The sequence below is a fragment of the Hyaloscypha bicolor genome, assembly GCF_002865645.1.
Source record: "Hyaloscypha bicolor E unplaced genomic scaffold K444scaffold_42, whole genome shotgun sequence".
Taxonomy (NCBI): Eukaryota; Fungi; Ascomycota; class Leotiomycetes; order Helotiales; family Hyaloscyphaceae; genus Hyaloscypha; species Hyaloscypha bicolor.
The window spans coordinates 86,040-102,439 of NW_020194544.1; the positions used below are offsets into that span (position 1 = coordinate 86,040).

Below are 16,400 nucleotides of genomic sequence, written 5' to 3' on the forward strand. Positions count from 1 at the left end.
ATCATGGATTGAAATCGCAGGTTGAGTCGACTTCATTCTCACACTCTGTAAAGGTTAGTTTCTTGAAGCTGTGAGAATTTAAATCTGAAATAGCAGCTTTAGAAGGTCAAGAATAGATTTGCTATCTCGCTTTTGCCATGTCGCTTCCTAATTGAGTCTTGGTTTGCACGGAAACGTGAAGAAGCAAAACATAATTTTGAAACATCGGATATAGCTTGACTAGTATTGGTTCCACAACTCGTCACAAATATTCGCCGGTGCGTAGTCTGACAGGAAGTAAAAGTTTGCTTCATCCATTTCGAGGTAGGAGGTCTAAAATTGTCAGAAGCCAATCTGCGTTCCATATAAACGCTCATGTTGAGGTAGAGTGTAGTTTAACATAAGGGAGAAAGGAGGGAGAGTACCCACAAGATCATTGTTGGTTACGGGCAGATCAGCAACCATTGCCGACGGTCGACCAGTCGGTCAGTGCAGCCCCATTTGGAAATGAATGCTGAGCATTTTGAAAAGGGGTTTGCTGTGCATGCTTTAGAAATCTGCGACTTCACACTGTGTGAATTATAACATATACCTTGTCATTTGCGTTCTCCTCAATGCTTATATCCTCCTGTCTGCCGGCTTCTCGACATGCTATAAGTACACAGTTAATTCCTCCATCATCACGTCCTCATATTCCCCCGGGTAGATTGTGCTTTTAGCAGTTGAGAAAATCACCGATAGTCTAGTGATGTCCTTGATATCGCTTCCATTTCTCCCGATTCTTTTCATTAAGCTGTCAATCGTGTCGTCAATTGCAAGCAAGAGGCTAGCTTTCGTCCAAGATACGAGTCCCGGAACCTGTGTGTGAAGACACACGTCTAAGGCTGCTTGCATGGTACTGTTCTGGCATAACATGTGGAACAGATTCCAATATCTCTCTCGGTGGCCAGTTTCGGGTCCAGAAGTCCTGGGATCGAAGAGCTTCTGATAGAATACTGATAGTGAGCATTGTAAGTGTTGAAATTGGTACGCTACCATAGCTAGCTTACCAGTCCTTCCAGCACCAGGTTCAACCACTAATTTAGGGTTCTCCACTCTCATTTGTCATGCGTCAGTCGCCGAGCTTACCAAGCTTACTAGTATATCGTCATTTTGATTACCTTTGATTTATCAGCTGATTGATAATATATCGGAGAAAGCGGGCTCGGCATCACCGGTATCGCCGAAGGGTAATGGGAATAAATCCCTTACTTTGGACACTTTTCCTCTGTTTCTAGACTTCACTCTTCTGTATCTAGTCATTCTACGAAGATTGCGGCATAAAGTGACGGGATTACAGGGCATTTACGTTCGCATAGGGGTGTTAGCGGACTCCAGGGTGTGGCTTAAGGTACTGCGCCTGCTAAAAGCCTTGTAACTCTAGGCCTGAACCCCTAAAACAAGGGCTGTGAGACATTTCCAAGGTGGTGGAAAATCTTCAAGGGTTAAGGTATTGCTGGCGGAGCAACCGTAGTGCTCGGGCGCTGTGAGAGAGCTATTATAGGACCCTTTAGCGAGTCTGCCCCTGTAAGTACAGGGGATATGCCTTCTAAAGGTGTGGTACCCCTTGTTTATGGTTTATAGCGTGCTTATAGGAGAGTAGCCTGGAAATATAGGGGACTTTAGTGGGTGAGTGTAGTAGAAAGTGGCCTGAACGTGGACTTGCGGTACAAATGCCCTGTAATCCCGTCACTTTATGCCGCAATCTTCGTACAGTCTGTCAACCTTCAATATATCGATTTTCCATCAATAAATCGATTACTTTTCAATAGTAAGCCAGCCGTTGTTGCTCCAGTTGCCAATTCTGATCAAGAAACGGATGATGGGTAGAGGTGTAATAGGGCTCATCGAATGTGGACATTGAGTAAGATTGTACGAAATAAGTGTCCAGCGTCTTCTTTCATGTCACGTTGGAGAGACAGCTTCGGTGGGAGATGCTGTATACGAAGATTGCGGCGGAATGCGGCATAAAGTGACGGGATTACAGGGCATTTGTACCGCATGTTCACTTTCAGGCCACTTTCTACCGCACTTACTCACTAAAGCCCACTATATTTCCAGGCCACTCTCCTACTTATGGTACTCGTGGAAACAAAGGTTAATTTGGTTCCAGCAGGTTCTGCGCTAACAAGGATAATTGACTAATCGTTCTTTCAATTTCGAAGAAGTATTACCTGAATCAGTTTGGCTTGGAAGTGAAGGCTTTACATCTGTTTCCCCGGGTACGAAGTACGGTGCCGCCTTCATACAGTCTAAGCCGGGCCCCCTGGCTAGCGTGGACCATGTCTTGCCAGACGAAGGGATAAAGTGAACTCGTGAAAATCCCGACGTCTTTGGGGCCTCAGTGATCGCCGATACGAATTGATAGAACAGCTTGGTGGTTGCCGCGCCGAGAGAGATGACCCGGCGACTGATGCCGCAGCGGATAATGGGTCGCTCATTGTCTGGCAAGAGAAAAGAGGGTTCCTTCCTCTGGTGCCCGGCATTCGAGGTTTTGTTCCCGCCTGTCCAGACGAGGCTGCTGAGCTGCGCCACTTTGAATGAGGCCGTGTATGGAAGTCTCGCAAAATGAGGCGGTCTGATCAGGCTTTTACTTGGCTCGTTGCAAAACACGAAATATCACGTAATTCTGTAATTCAGTGCAAGGCAGTTCCTGATTATGATAATAAATTTGGCAAGCAGAGAAGCTGTGAAATGTTTTCTGTTCGAAGTCATAAGCTTATCCGAAAGTGATACATGCCTCCTAAAGTATTTAAAACTCCGAGCTCCTCCCAATGATTAAAGTCTATGGTATATCCCATTCCCTGCAAATTTTTCTTTGCTCCGCGCTATGACTTTAAGTCCTGTGGTTAGCCCCTCCAATTTGCTCTTCCCACCTATTAAAACGAAATCGACAGTCTAGAGCAGTGCCACCACACCCCCGAGCCCCAAGAACGCGATCAATGCCAAGTTCGGCGCCACTCCTCCCATTGCCATGGAGGCTTTCTTTATACCCTTCGTCACTTTGAGGTTGAAGTTCGAGGCCGAGAAGGTAACATTAGAGGTTGCATGGAAGGCCTCCGTTCCATATTGTACCGACCCGAGGTAAGTTGTCGCTGGAAGTAAATTATGGCTCGTGAGATAATCGAAGAGTGGGGAGATGTCGAAGTTGAAGCTGGTGATGTTGGACGCGGCCAGCCAGGAGAAGACGGTCTGACCGTTGCCGTTAGGGCCTGTGTAGAGCGAACTATGAAGCAATTAGTCAATGATCAACCAGCAAAGATGTTGATAGAGGCTTACAATGTTGTTCCATTCAGCTTGTATGTGGGAGGGGTCTTGGTGATGTTGGCCCCGATGGCGTTCGCATAACCAAATTGTCCCATCCAGACCATGACTTCGTATTTTGGCTTTGTTGAGCTGCTAGATGCGGTGATACGATTGGGATCCAGAAACATGTCGATCACAACATCTGCTGATGCACCAATGGCAGACAGGCTGCTCGAGCCGTCGCTTGGTGTCATGGACCAGTCGACCGCAAGGTTCAAAGAGGTAAGGTTCAACAGCTGAACTGGGAGTTGAGTCGATACAAGCCTGACGTTGGGGAATGCGTGAACGTTGTCCTGATTCTTGGTCCATTTCCATGTGGCGCTGAAACTATCGTCACCAGCGGGGATCTTCGACTGTGAGTTAGTATTCATAAACACAGGTCAGGAGAGGTAGGACTTACGCTGATACATGACGCGCCCGAGCCATCATTTCCCCATGCATCCGTACTGACTATTCAGGTCAGATATCGCGATGTTGGCCAAGAGTTTTTTATAACTTACAGATGTTCTGAGACGCAGCACTTGTGAGGGTATCGAAGTCCCCACAGTAAACCCTGGTGGTGGAGGATGAGGCTGTTGGGGCTGCTGCACAAAGAACGGAAGCGAACAACGCTGAGGAAAACAACCTTAAGAGCGCCATTATTTTATTAAGTTGTATGCTAGTTTAGAAGACCTAGAAGGATTCGAGGAAGTAAAGCTTTTGCGGTTCAGGTTTTGGGATTGCACAGAGGGCATCCATTGCGGTGAGGCTCCCTTTTGTTTTATATTTCTTCTCTCATTTCTTCTCTCACGTAATATTATTTTTAGATTTGCTGAGTGAGACCCGTGGGCAGAGGCGCTGGCACAGGGGAGGCGGAGAGGCACAGTGGCGCCATTTTGTCGGGGCTGAGCCTCAGCCGCAGCCCGGAACTTTATGGCCGCCTCCGAAATTTCTCACGCACCTAAGACTGCGGCTTTCTCATCTTTATCGATAGGCGCAAACAACGAGGCCCCACTCGTCAGACCGATACTCAGCTTTTCCAGATGTGGGCGCCATGACTCAGCCAAGTGAACAGCAGAAAGGCTCCTTCACAGTCTAGCAGTCTCACAGCATCAGCATATCCACTTAAGATGGAACGTCGCCCACCATCCCAAGCAACATGGGCGTTTCTGACTCCTCCGGCCGATACCCAACTCTGAAACTCTTTATCCGGCTGTCGATCTCAAGGCTGTTTTTTGCCAAGGCTGTCTCAGCTCGGAGGGTAGATCACGTGACTACAATGTACAGGATTTACCGTGACGCCTGGAGAAAGCCGATCTACCCTCACTCATATTCCCCAACTTTCAGGCTTTACCAAAATCAATCGTGGTACACTTGCATCCCCGTCTGGCGCGTCTGCCCGGCTTCCTGGGCAAATGCTAAACGCCACGTGCAGCCGTGGTGGGGGAGGACGGCGTCCACCCACATTCCGAGCCCCTCGAAAAGGCCTCGATTTCACCACAATATGGATTGGCAACTTTTGGTGATAGTTGGCGGAGTCTGCGGGGATATGGAGTAGTTCTAAGTGCACTATGTTCGCATAAGTATCCTAGCTTCCGCCCTTTTCCTTCCTTCAACGAATGCATTTTTCATTCCCTTCCTACCAGTCCTCATTTACGCAATCACGGAGAAATGAGTCTGGGCTCTTGAAAGATTGTGCTCATCTCAATATTACTCCAGACTATGCCTCGTCTGCCTATTGCAACGCAGACCTTTCCTTCTTTCATGCTAATATCAGCTGGTATTTCGCTTGTGGTTGTTGGCTGGCTTGTCTACGTTCGTCTCCACCAGGAACATTTCACTGCGAGGGGAAAACACTAAACGGCTATCCCAGATCATTTACCATGCTTACGTAACGCCTCTTCGACATATACCCGGGCCATGGTACGCAAAATTTACTCATCTCTGGCTGAAAGTCCAGGTACTCGGAGGTCGACGCGTCCAGTACATCCACGCACTTCATCAAATATATGGCCCCATCGTGCACATTTCTCCTGCAGAGATCGCAGTCGCAGATTTTGATATCTTCCGCGAAATTCATAGGATCAAGTCCGGCTACCTTAAAAGCCCTTGGTATCAAGAGTTCGGTCCGCCGGGGATCTTTACCATGATCGATCCTCACCGGCATGCAAAGCGAAGACAGCTACTCGCGCGAGGGTTTAGTAAGTCATATCTACGACAGAACTGGGAGCCTATGGTCAAGGAGAAAGCGGAGACGGCGGTGGAGAAGATCAAAAGAGACGCTCAAAGAGGGACGGCAGATATTCTAAAGTGGTGGACCTTTTACACGACAGATACTGTTGGCCAGTTGTCGTTTGGAGAGTCGTTTCACATGCTAGAACAAGAGGAGGTGAATCATTTCCCCCGCTTTAATATAGCTTGAATCATTGATTTGAATGGCAAGCTAAATCTTTGCATGTAGAAAAATACCTACATTTATGTCCTCGAGTCGGCTCTTATGATGAGTGGAATCCAGACAGAGCTTCCTTTCCTTCGATTCTGCAGGTATCTACCCCTGCTATCTATCCGAAGACTCTTCCGCGCAGACGACTACCTTCTGGAGTACGGCACTCGTGCGGTAGCAAATGTCAAGGGGCAGGAGGGTCACACCAGCAACGTCTTCTCTACCATCTCCGCCGAAGCGGAGAAAGTAAACATTGCCCTCTCGCCCCTGGACGTAAATCGCGAAGCGGGAAATTTCATCGTCGCTGGATCTGACACCACCGCCATCACACTCACGTACCTGACCTGGGCAGTCTTGAAACAGCCTGGACTTCAAAGAGCTCTGGAGGGCGAAGTCCATAGTTTAAAGTATGATTTTGCGGATGCCGATCTTGAAGCTCTGCCTCTACTCAACGCGGTGATCGAAGAAACTCTCAGATTATACGGCGCGGCACCAGCCAGTCTTCCACGGACAACCCCTCCAGGTGGTGCAACCCACGGTGGATACTTCGTTCCTGGCGGCACTACTGTCAGCACACAAGCTTTCACAATCCACCGCGATAGCTCTCTCTTCCCCAATCCAGACAAGTATATAAGTCCTTTCCTCCCCAGCCACCTACCCGGCTAATATAAAATCCAGATTCGACCCTTCCCGCTTCCTTCATAGAGAGAAACTATCCGCAAATGCTTCTGCCGCCCTTCATGCTTTTGGTGCTGGCTCGAGGGTCTGTCTTGGAATTCATCTTGCTCGTATGGAGCTTCGGATTGCAGCATGTTTGTTTTTCCGTGAATGCGTTGGTGCGAAATTGGCGGGCACCTGCACGGATGAAAGTATGGAGATGGAGAACTATTTCCTCATAGCTCCCAAGTCTCACCGCTGTGAAATAATGTTGGAAGCAAACGTTTCCTGAGTGTTATGGCGTTGAATCAGAAAATATAGGACAAGGTTTTCAGAATAGATCACCTTAATTACTGAATGTCGAAGACATTATTGCATGGCAATAGCGCACCAGGCTTTTGGCCAATGAGAAACCACCAAGCCAATCGAAGACGAGAGAGACGCAAGTAGCGAACATGGAGGTCGCAGGCTAGACTACTGCTGTCTTGTCTTGTAATAGGCCTCCGTCTCGATAGACAAGGTCTGCAGATAACGACCCGAGGAAGCCTCTTTGGGTTCGGTGAGGGGGACTCTTTGCCCGGTTGGGGTGGCTGGGCAGCAGACCTCGAGCAGGCTACCCCTCCAAACACTCAACCTACGCGTGCGTTTGAAGCTCTGTCCTCTTATAATCTTGATCTTACAAGAGGTATGGGATTAAATGAAATTGTGAGGCGTGCTGGCCATAGAAGTAGAGGGTCATACCATAAGAGCTTTCGGCAATTTCGGAGTCAAAAAATGGAATGCAAATGAAATACTCTGTGAACGATCTGATTGCAAAAGGATCAAGTAAGGAGTAAAACTTGCTTGCTTCGTCTCCACCCCCAGCTCAACTCCAGATCTTAACATCAATCGAAGAAAGCACTCTTCTGCTCTACAAGCTTTGCACTGTCCAACCACTCAATCATCCGCTTAATCTTCCCGTCCTCCTCAAACCAAAACGTGTAAACATACTGTTGTTCGTAAGCACCCCCTGTAACCACTGCATCCGCTTTAGCCGTCGCAAACAACACGACCTTCTTCGCCTTTGGGTCTTCAACAATGTCGGATATATTCAACTTCCAGTTTGCGAGACGAGGAATTACGGAGCCGCCAAAGAAAGCGCGGTAGGTCTCGTTGTCCATTGCAGGCTGCGCAAGACTTGCTATGAGATGAAAGTCAGTAGCAAAGAGGCGGGAACTAAGGGAATGGGGACTACCAGGCTGCACTTCGGTGACGCAGCCGGGTGTTCGGATGTTCATTATGTTGTCAATAGACCAGCTTTCGTAGGCGGCTACTACGTTCAATGCTGCCTTTCCGAGAGCGGATGTTGAGCTTGCTGAAGCCATCATAAAAGCATATAGTGTTGAGGGGAGCTGGGGGAGATTGAAACGAGGTTGGCAAGCGGACCATTAGTGGTGTTCTGAGGAGGTGCTATCTGGTCTCATTATAGACCGATGGATGGTATGCAGAAGCGTTATGCCGCAGCCAAGACTCCATCGCCCCCAAAGATAGGGAATTTTCGATTAGTAAGCCTCAAGTCTTACGTTATATGTAATCTCGGTTGGGCAGGCTGGTCAGCTGGTTAGCATCATATGCTAAAAATGGAGGACTGATTACATATTAAGTTATTACGCTCTAAAGCAATTGATTCGTGGGCCGCTGACGGGTTCTCGCTTCGCTAACTAAGTCTACCCCTTTTCCAAGCTCCTGAGCTGTCGCCTCGCTACCCCTTTATTCCACTGTGCATCACGTGCATGCCATTTACCCTGAACTTCACCCCACTGTGAAGGAAAGCAATGGAAATGCCCTTGAAACGACAGAGGAGGGAGGTGTTTCCATAGAGCATACCAAGCCTACCAAGCCAAATATATGGCTCTCGTATGAGTAAAATAGCCTTCTGTTCTGTTCAATCGAGGGATTCGAGGTCAAGCCCGGACGAAGCTAGGTTATCTACTATTAGACTGTACAGTAAAAACTCGCTATAAGGATAGGGGTTTTGTCGCCGATTCTTAAGGATATACCAAGGTATCCTTATATCAAGGATTACGTGCAGAGATATATAAATAGAAATATTACTAGGATTTGAAGATATATACAGAACCTCTCCATTCTAAGGCCTCACAATGCCCCAATTACCTGTAGATAATTCAATTACAGCTTGCTGTACCTTACGCTGGTGGATTTGCGTGCTTCCATCGCCGTACGGCACGTCGATCGGCCTCTGTCGTCGCTCTGCGCCTCTTTTTAGCCTGTTGGGGAGCCATAGGATCGGTGGGGGGGAGGGTAATAGGCTGTGAAGGCTCTGGAACAGGGAGATTAATCGTTCGGCGCTTCCCACCCAGTTTCTCGTATTGCTGACCCTCACCCAGTAAGCGTGCTAAGCGAGAAACTGGGTGGGAAGCGCCGAACGATTAACGCTTAGAGTGCGGGTTTACTGGTGCCTGAAGGCCTGACAGGAGCGGTAAATTAGCCCATCACGTGCATAATTATAAGGATAAAATACCAAAAAATCAAGGTTGGGATAAAAAATCGTAAGGATAATCCTTATAGTAAGGATATCCTTAGCTCAGGGCTAATTTTTATTGGGATCCTAAGGTAGCATCCTTATATTGAGTATCCTTTTAGCGAGTTTTTACTGTAGAACGCGATATATTGCGGAGTAAACCGTGAGAATAAAGCTAACTGTCAGCCAATGAAAAGAGAAGCGGGGGGCAGTGCATGCTGTATCAATTACAAAAAAACCTTAACACGTGACTGTAGTCTCGTGCCACCGCGACACCAGGGAAAATTTTCAAACCTGCAGCTTTCTTTTCTTTCCTACGAACCACGACCTTTTATCAACTCCACCCCTCCAACCTGGCATATCCTCATGCCGCCATCACGCTCCAGCAAAGCGGAGGCTCTCCTCCGTCCGCCTTTCATACGTGAGGCGTTCACAAATCGAGCTTTAGGTTGATTATCATTATTTAGCCTGGGGAGATATACACGAAAAGGGACAGTCTAAACCAAGAAAGTCTTGTCCACAGCCCCAGACTAGCCCAGTACGACCACCTTTTGGACCTCCAGGCCATCCGCCTCGGGAGAAAGCCCGAAAACTCCCCTTCTGGATCTCGATCTGGTTATCGCTTCTCCAGGATAAGTTAGTTTAATGTTCAGGGACGGACTGCGGCCGTAGACGCTAACGCTTGAAGGAAGAGAGACGAAAACTATTCCACCAAAGTCTTCTTATCGTCCGCAAATAATCCTTATATAATCTCTAAGCCTTAATATGCCTCTATAGCCTAAGCCCCTTAATAATATAAATAAACCCAAATACAAAAATGCCCGTTAGATATGTCCCCAATATCTCCTCAACCCCGATTAAGGATACGTATTATTAGTATATAAAGGGTCGGACTCCCTTCGTTGGCAAGCGGAATAAGGTACCGATTTCTTATGAAGTCTCAGTCGATTAGAGACGGGCGGGCGAATCTTGTATATTGACATTTGAATAATAGAGGAGATACGAGTCTCGAGTCGAGGGGAGGAGTTAATTCGAGTCGGAGCGGTGGCGACGGTGAGGAGGAGATTCGCTGTCGTCAGATCGGGGGACTCAATCCTAGCCCTGTATTCTCCAAAGAGACTGTAATCGGTGGACTAACTACTACAGGTTACCACACCGCACCACGAGGAGGTGTTGAGTCGTCGCGGTCCGAGGCGTTCACAAATCAAATCGCACAAAACCCCAACCGGATCTCGCGGGCTGCCGAATCCGAGCCCACAACCACCAAAACCTAGCACCATCCCGCAGATCATCACCACCTGACAGCACGCGAACAGCTCCGGGCTCCCAAGATGGGCAAATCAGGAATCTCATGTTGATATCTGATTGAGGTTTACTCAGCGCCAAGTGGCTGCTGCCGCAGTGCCGGCGTACATCCAAGGAACTGACTGCCGGCTTTTCCGGCAAAGGCAATCGCGCGTGTGCTCGCTGGCGCCGGCTCTACTCTCGAAGTAAATTCTGTACTTGCCTATCCATCGTTCACGAGACGTGCAGAGACGAAGCAGAGACGAAGCAGCGACGATGTAGTGGGCTCTATGATCAAGGTAGACAGGTACAAGTAGGTGGTCGTTCTTTCCCCGTTTCTCCTCATCTACGTTGCATGTTCTGCTGCTACTGCCCTTCATTACTGTTCTTCTTGCATGCGCATCAGAAATTAGGATGCCCCGCAGCATTTTCATTTTGTCAACAAAGAACCAGTGCCGGATCTCTCGGATCTCTGGCGCCATACACGTCACACACGCACACTTTATTATCCCGCTGTCGCTCGTTTGCGAAGGACTGTCCCGCGGAGCCTCATATACCCTCCACTCCTCACCGCGCAGTGACATATCCTCCACGCCATCTTCTCCCATCAACACGGTAGCGACAAGCCAACATGGGTGGGATTGGCGCGGTCACAGAGCCGCTTGTGGTTATCGCATTGCTTGTTGGCGGCACGTGGATTAATCGTGATTTCAATCCTGGCAGAAGAAGGAGGCCAAGAGACATCAGAAGGGTTTCCGATAATGCGAGGGTGCATGGAGAGACTGCGGCATTGATGGAGGATGATGTTGAATCCAGGTCTGCAAGCCCGAGTTTACTTGGAGGCCAGGAACCAAAGTGGAGGACAAGAACTCTTGAGGTGTGGGGAATGAGGAAAGAGGCTGTGACGCCGAATACGAGGAGATTCAAGGGGTATTTTTTGAGTCGGCTATTGGAGAGATTCCCGTTTTTGGTGGAGTGTTGGTATTGGGCTTTGATTTATTGGGTGAGTTGTGCAGACCGGCATTATGGGATTCGCTGACAGCCAAAGGTATATCAATTAGGCCGCGCAGCAACAGCAGTTTGGATCGTCGAAGGCACCATCCATGCCGCCCGAAACCACGCCCTAAAAGTCATCGCTATGGAGGAGAGGCTACGCATATTCTGGGAGCTGGATATTCAACGGTTCTTCATGCAGGATCATTTCGCAATGACTTGGATCAATCGGACCTACTCCTTTATCCATATTCCCGGCTCGATCGCTTTCCTGGTTTGGCTTTTCTACTATACCAATACGCGGAATCGGATAGATGACAGTCAGAACTGCAAGAATCGTGGGGAGGCGAAAGGGTCTCCTGCTGGCCCGAGACTGTACGAATCTCGGCGACGGACAATGGCGTTCTGCAATTTGCTTGCGTTCATCATATTCACCGTCTGGCCATGCATGCCTCCACGACTCTTGACCGCCGATACCTCCCAGGGGAAAAGCGGACAATTGGCAAGAAGCTATGGGTACGTTTTCCCACCAAAACCTGGGGTTACTTCTAACATGGCACAGCTTCGTCGATACAGTTCACGGACCAGGAGGTGAAGGCTCCATCTGGACCGACAACCGATTCACCAACAAATTCGCTGCGATGCCCTCTCTACACTTCGGTTACTCCCTTCTAACCGGACTCACTATCGCAGCGATTCCTCTAAACTCGGCACATCCATCCACCACACAGTTCGTACTCCCTTTCTTCAATCAATCGCACCCCAAACTCGCACCCAAGATCACAATGCCTTCGTGGAGACGGATGACCTGTCTGTTAGTCGGATTCTTATACCCAACAATTATCCTTGTCGCAATTATTGCCACGGCAAATCACTTCATCCTTGACGCTGTAGCTGGTAGCATTGTATGCGGCGTTGCATGGTGGGGCAACGACGTCCTCCTCAACCTGCTTGCTTTGGAAGACTGGTTCTTGTGGGTAGTGCGGATCCACAAACCGGAAACTGAGGTTATTGATGTCGAAGAAGAAGATCAACGTGGTACCTGGACCAAGGGAGTTTTGAGAAACTGAGCTGTAGCGGATGATACTAAGTTGTTACTCACTCGTAGGGCGGAATTTTGGAATGCATGGAGCCAAAGGAGCAGCTTTCCCCCAGCGGCGTGTTGGCACAATCAGCCTTAGCGTAAGGTATACACACGGCATTGAATGACAGCGACATCGAGATATCAGATCGGGACCCGCCGAACACCGTCTTTCATTTTCTGCAGGTTGATGACATCGCTCGCAAAGATTCTGCACTGCTACGTCCCGTGATCGGTGTGAGACTTTCTCCGGATGACTACTTCCGGCAAAAGTTGCCTCCTAAGAAATTCACCCAACATACCAAGTGGTAGACTGTACCACCCGGCACCTTACCGTTGCTTTTAAATTTTGCTTGAAGGGTAAAGCAAACTCTATCCCTCACGCAGTCAGCATGGCATATGCGGTGCAAGTGTCACCCCGGATTCTTATTTCAAAATTCGGAACCGACTCTTCGTGTACTGCCCCGAACCCCCTGTCAAATCTCAGGTCGCGGTCTGAATCATAGCCTCTGAATGGCTCTGAATGGCGAATGTCAGACATGAGCGCGGAAACGGTGCCGACTTCCGATGTCGCCCCACCCTCAATAACCTTTACTAAGACCAAAGGGTCCAGGGCGTCATTATATTCTCTCAAGGCCGAATGCGCGAGGGCGAGAGGGGGGCACGTCTTTCCTTCAGCTGAGAGAAGGTTTGCAGGATGGCTTTGAAGTTTGGAAGAAGAAAAGAGGTGACACAGTGACGAGAGACGAGACGAGAGACGAGACGAGATCAAGATGCACGAGAAACGAAGCGAAGCGGAGGCTGAAGCGCCAGCCGAGGCGGGTGCTCGCGCAGACAGAACAACACTCGAAAGCCAAATCGACGAGAAACACCAACGCGACGACCTCGACATCGACATCGACGCCTCGAAAGACAAGAACATCCCCACCGACTCCTCTTCCGCAAGTATCGAAGCAGCAGAATCCTCTTCCAAAATCGAAAATGCTGCTCCTACACCCCCGCCTCCCAAGGATGGCGCAGACTCGAATCCAGAGGCGTCGCGCACAAAGCTCGAGACAACAATCATCATGCTCTCCCTCTGCGCCTCCGTCTTCCTCGCCGCGCTCGACACGACCATAATAACTACCGCTTTGCCCACGATATCAGAATACTTCCACTCCAACGCCGGCTACACCTGGATCGGCTCTGCCTATCTGCTCGCGAACGCAGCGAGTACACCATCATGGGGCAAGTTCTCCGACATCTGGGGACGAAAGCCCATCCTGCTCGTCGCCGCCGCTATTTTCTTCGTCGGGAGTCTGCTAGCAGGAGTTAGCGTGAGCATCGGGATGTTAATTGCTGCGCGAGCTATTCAAGGCGTCGGCGGAGGAGGCCTGATTATATTGGTCAATATTTGTATTAGTGATTTGTTCAGTATGCGGAATCGGGGCACCTACTTTGGGGTTATTGGGATGGTGTGGGCGTTTGCGAGTGCGGTGGGTCCGATACTTGGAGGCGTGTTTACAGAGAAGGTGTCTTGGAGGTGGTGTTTTTATATCAACTGTAAGCTGCTTCCCCCATTTCTGTCTTGCTCCCCCTCCTACCTCAAAATCTTTAGCTGACAAGGTTGTAGTGCCAATCACAGGAACCGTATTCATCCTCCTCTTCTTCTTCCTGCACCTCCACAATCCCAAAACGCCAGTCTGGGAAGGCCTCAAAGCCGTCGACTGGGCCGGCTCCCTGACTATCGTCGGCGGCACCCTAATGCTCCTCCTCGGCCTCGAATTCGGTGGTGTTACCTACCCTTGGGCCTCCGCAAAAGTCATCTGCTTGATCGTTTTCGGCCTCTTCGTCGCCAGCCTCTTCATTCTCAACGAGTGGAAGCTTGCCCGCTATCCCGTGATGCCATTGCGGCTTTTCAAAACCCTATCGAATATTGCGTCGTTAGGAGTCACGTTCTGCCACGGCTACGTCTTCATAGCAGGGACATACTACCTACCCCTCTACTTTCAAGCCGTGCTAGGCGCCACTCCCTTATTATCCGGTGTCTACCTATTACCCCTCGTGCTCTCGCTATCTTTCGTGAGCGGCGCCACAGGCGTCTGGATCAAGAAAACTGGAAAATACCTGCCCGCAATTTGGTTCGGGATGGCGGTCCTCACGCTGGGCACAGGCTTATACATCGATATGGACGCGAGAAAGGCGTGGACGAAAATAATAATTTTCCAGATTATTGCTGGCATTGGCGTGGGGCCTAACTTCCAATCGCCTCTCCTTGCTCTGCAAACAGGCGTTGCGCAGAGGGATATCGCGACTGCGACGGCGACGTTTGGGTTCGTGAGGAACTTGAGTACGAGTATTAGTGTGGTTATTGGTGGCGTGGTGTTCCAAAACGAAATGCAGAAGCGCTACCCGTCTCTCGTTTCCTCCTTGGGGCTGGAAACAGCGAATATGCTGTCCGGCGGCTCGGCAGGCGCATCAGTGGGGATTGTCAAGGCACTCCCCGAGGCACAGAGGGCGGTGGCGAGGGAAGCCTTCGCGGGCAGTTTGCGGACGATGTGGATTATGTATGTTGCGTTCAGTGCGCTGGGGTTGGTGATTAGTTTGGGGATTGGGAGTACGAAGTTGAGTAAGGAGCATGAGGTTACGAGGACGGGGTTGGTGGAGGAGGAGAAGAAGAGGAGGGAGAACAAGGAGTTGAAGATGGCGACGAAGAGGGAGAGGAATGGGGAGGTTGTTCCGAAGGAAGAAGTTTGATGTGGTTGGGAACGGTGATGTATGATTGCATTTTGGCATTTTCGGGAGTTTTGGGAAGGGGATGAGATATCAAATCTGCATCAGCACAGCACAGCACAGCACAAGCATACCATTGGGTTGCATTTCACATTATACGATACGAGGCGTTCGGAGAAAAATTAGACATTATTGTATCCTGATTCTAATACTCGTACATTCATTCATCTCTTCTACGTCATGAACTGGCCAAAGCAGCCGTACATCGTCCTTCCATTTGTTCCAGCTTTCATCCCCTATCGTACTTCGTAATGTACATGCATCCAGTGCCCCAGCACGGCACCAGGGAATTTTCAACCAAACTTCTCCTCTTCATGTCGTTTGTGGGAGAATTCCCCGAACAGACGAACCGTTCGTAATGGCGTTCCTAGCGCCATGTCGTCTTCGCGTTCCATAATTTCTGGGTATATCCATCTCTTCATATCCTCATTCCCTACTCCTCCATTCTGGTATAATGTTGTCTCGTCCTTCGATCAAGCCCCATTCGTCTTCCCATTCCCATTCAATCCCGTCCCCGTCCGATCTACCGGCGTTATGAAGGGTGTCTGTCTATCACGGCCCGGCTTAGCAGGCATAGCGATCACCTTCGCAAAGGCCTCTGCAGATGCTTCGTGATCGCGAATTCGTCGTTCATGGTCTCGAACCCGGTCTTGGTGCCTTCGGACTTCTTGTTCAAAGAGTCAGCATTCCAATTCTCAGGTCCCTCATAGTTCTTCGATTCATCTCAGAGGAAAAAGAGGGAAGGGGAGATGCTCGCAAGCTCGCACTACGTACCTTCTTGATGTATCCTCACCTCCTCCGCATGCTTTAACGCCTCCGCCTCATAATACTGCCTCATCTCATACTCCTCCTGCGCAATTCTCTCCTGTTCCGCGGCCATCCTGGCCTGCTCCTCCAGCATCCGTTCCCTCTCCTCATTCATCGCATCTTGTTCTCTCGCCCTTTCGTCCGCCTGCCGTTCATACTCCAGCATCTGCGCCGTGCGCGTGCCGCGCGGTGGCGTCGCCATCTTTGCAAAGTAATTACTTATCGCAAATCCCGAGCTGGAGCCAAAGGTCGTGAGGCCGCCGCCTCGAGTCTGCGACGAAGATTGGGATAGGGAAGGAGCCTTGGTTTGCGAGGAGGAGGGGTAGCCCGACCGCCCGCGGCGATCCTCGACCGGCGGAGGGGAGGATGAGGAGCTGCTGTACGAAGTCCGCTTGGTGGATTGGCTGGGTGAGCGGGTGGTTGTGGATGTGCTGGAGGTGTCGATGGAGCCGGGCTTGCTGCGGAATACTTGCTCGAGCGGGATTCGTGACAAGGACATGAAGAGTGAGCCCGCTCTCTGGTCTTTATATTCTGTGGAG

General features: G+C 49.8%; 7 protein-coding genes across 7 annotated transcripts; 3 read left to right on the top strand and 4 right to left on the bottom strand.

Annotated features, from left to right (window-relative positions):
- Positions 1-523: 523 nt before the first annotated feature.
- On the bottom strand, positions 524-1,324 carry K444DRAFT_309311 (uncharacterized protein). Its single transcript, XM_024871796.1, has one exon. It carries the CDS (start codon positions 1,078-1,080, stop codon positions 631-633), a length of 450 nt encoding a protein of 149 aa, XP_024741034.1. The 5' UTR covers positions 1,081-1,324; the 3' UTR covers positions 524-630.
- Positions 1,325-2,657: 1,333 nt separating this feature from the next.
- On the bottom strand, positions 2,658-4,101 carry K444DRAFT_660638 (glycoside hydrolase family 12 protein). Its single transcript, XM_024886491.1, has 4 exons — positions 3,825-4,101; positions 3,725-3,774; positions 3,298-3,671; positions 2,658-3,244 (listed from the first exon to the last, which is right to left on the bottom strand). Exons 1-4 carry the CDS (start codon positions 3,961-3,963, stop codon positions 2,917-2,919), a joined length of 891 nt encoding a protein of 296 aa, XP_024741035.1. The 5' UTR covers positions 3,964-4,101; the 3' UTR covers positions 2,658-2,916.
- A 924-nt stretch (positions 4,102-5,025) lies between these two features.
- Positions 5,026-6,695, top strand: K444DRAFT_641065 (cytochrome P450; the record flags this gene model as incomplete). Its single annotated transcript, XM_024884564.1, has 4 exons — positions 5,026-5,118; positions 5,177-5,692; positions 5,765-6,372; positions 6,425-6,695. The coding sequence occupies 4 exons, from the start codon at positions 5,026-5,028 to the stop codon at positions 6,693-6,695; spliced, it is 1,488 nt and encodes a 495-aa protein (XP_024741036.1).
- Positions 6,696-7,165: 470 nt separating this feature from the next.
- K444DRAFT_609267 (uncharacterized protein) lies at positions 7,166-7,875 on the bottom strand. The gene is made up of 2 exons (XM_024879542.1): positions 7,638-7,875; positions 7,166-7,583 (listed from the first exon to the last, which is right to left on the bottom strand). The coding sequence occupies exons 1-2, from the start codon at positions 7,768-7,770 to the stop codon at positions 7,288-7,290; spliced, it is 429 nt and encodes a 142-aa protein (XP_024741037.1). The 5' UTR covers positions 7,771-7,875; the 3' UTR covers positions 7,166-7,287.
- A 2,964-nt stretch (positions 7,876-10,839) lies between these two features.
- Positions 10,840-12,271, top strand: K444DRAFT_521561 (uncharacterized protein; the record flags this gene model as incomplete). Its single annotated transcript, XM_024874136.1, has 3 exons — positions 10,840-11,211; positions 11,257-11,717; positions 11,764-12,271. 3 exons carry the CDS (start codon positions 10,840-10,842, stop codon positions 12,269-12,271), a joined length of 1,341 nt encoding a protein of 446 aa, XP_024741038.1.
- A 288-nt stretch (positions 12,272-12,559) lies between these two features.
- Positions 12,560-15,224, top strand: K444DRAFT_309396 (MFS multidrug transporter-like protein). Its single transcript, XM_024871797.1, has 2 exons — positions 12,560-13,824; positions 13,895-15,224. Exons 1-2 carry the CDS (start codon positions 13,056-13,058, stop codon positions 15,016-15,018), a joined length of 1,893 nt encoding a protein of 630 aa, XP_024741039.1. The 5' UTR covers positions 12,560-13,055; the 3' UTR covers positions 15,019-15,224.
- A 303-nt stretch (positions 15,225-15,527) lies between these two features.
- Positions 15,528-16,063, bottom strand: K444DRAFT_641068 (uncharacterized protein; the record flags this gene model as incomplete). The annotated part of the gene is made up of 2 exons (XM_024884565.1): positions 15,528-15,721; positions 15,829-16,063. 2 exons carry the CDS (start codon positions 16,061-16,063, stop codon positions 15,528-15,530), a joined length of 429 nt encoding a protein of 142 aa, XP_024741040.1.
- Between the last annotated feature and the right edge of the window lie 337 nt (positions 16,064-16,400).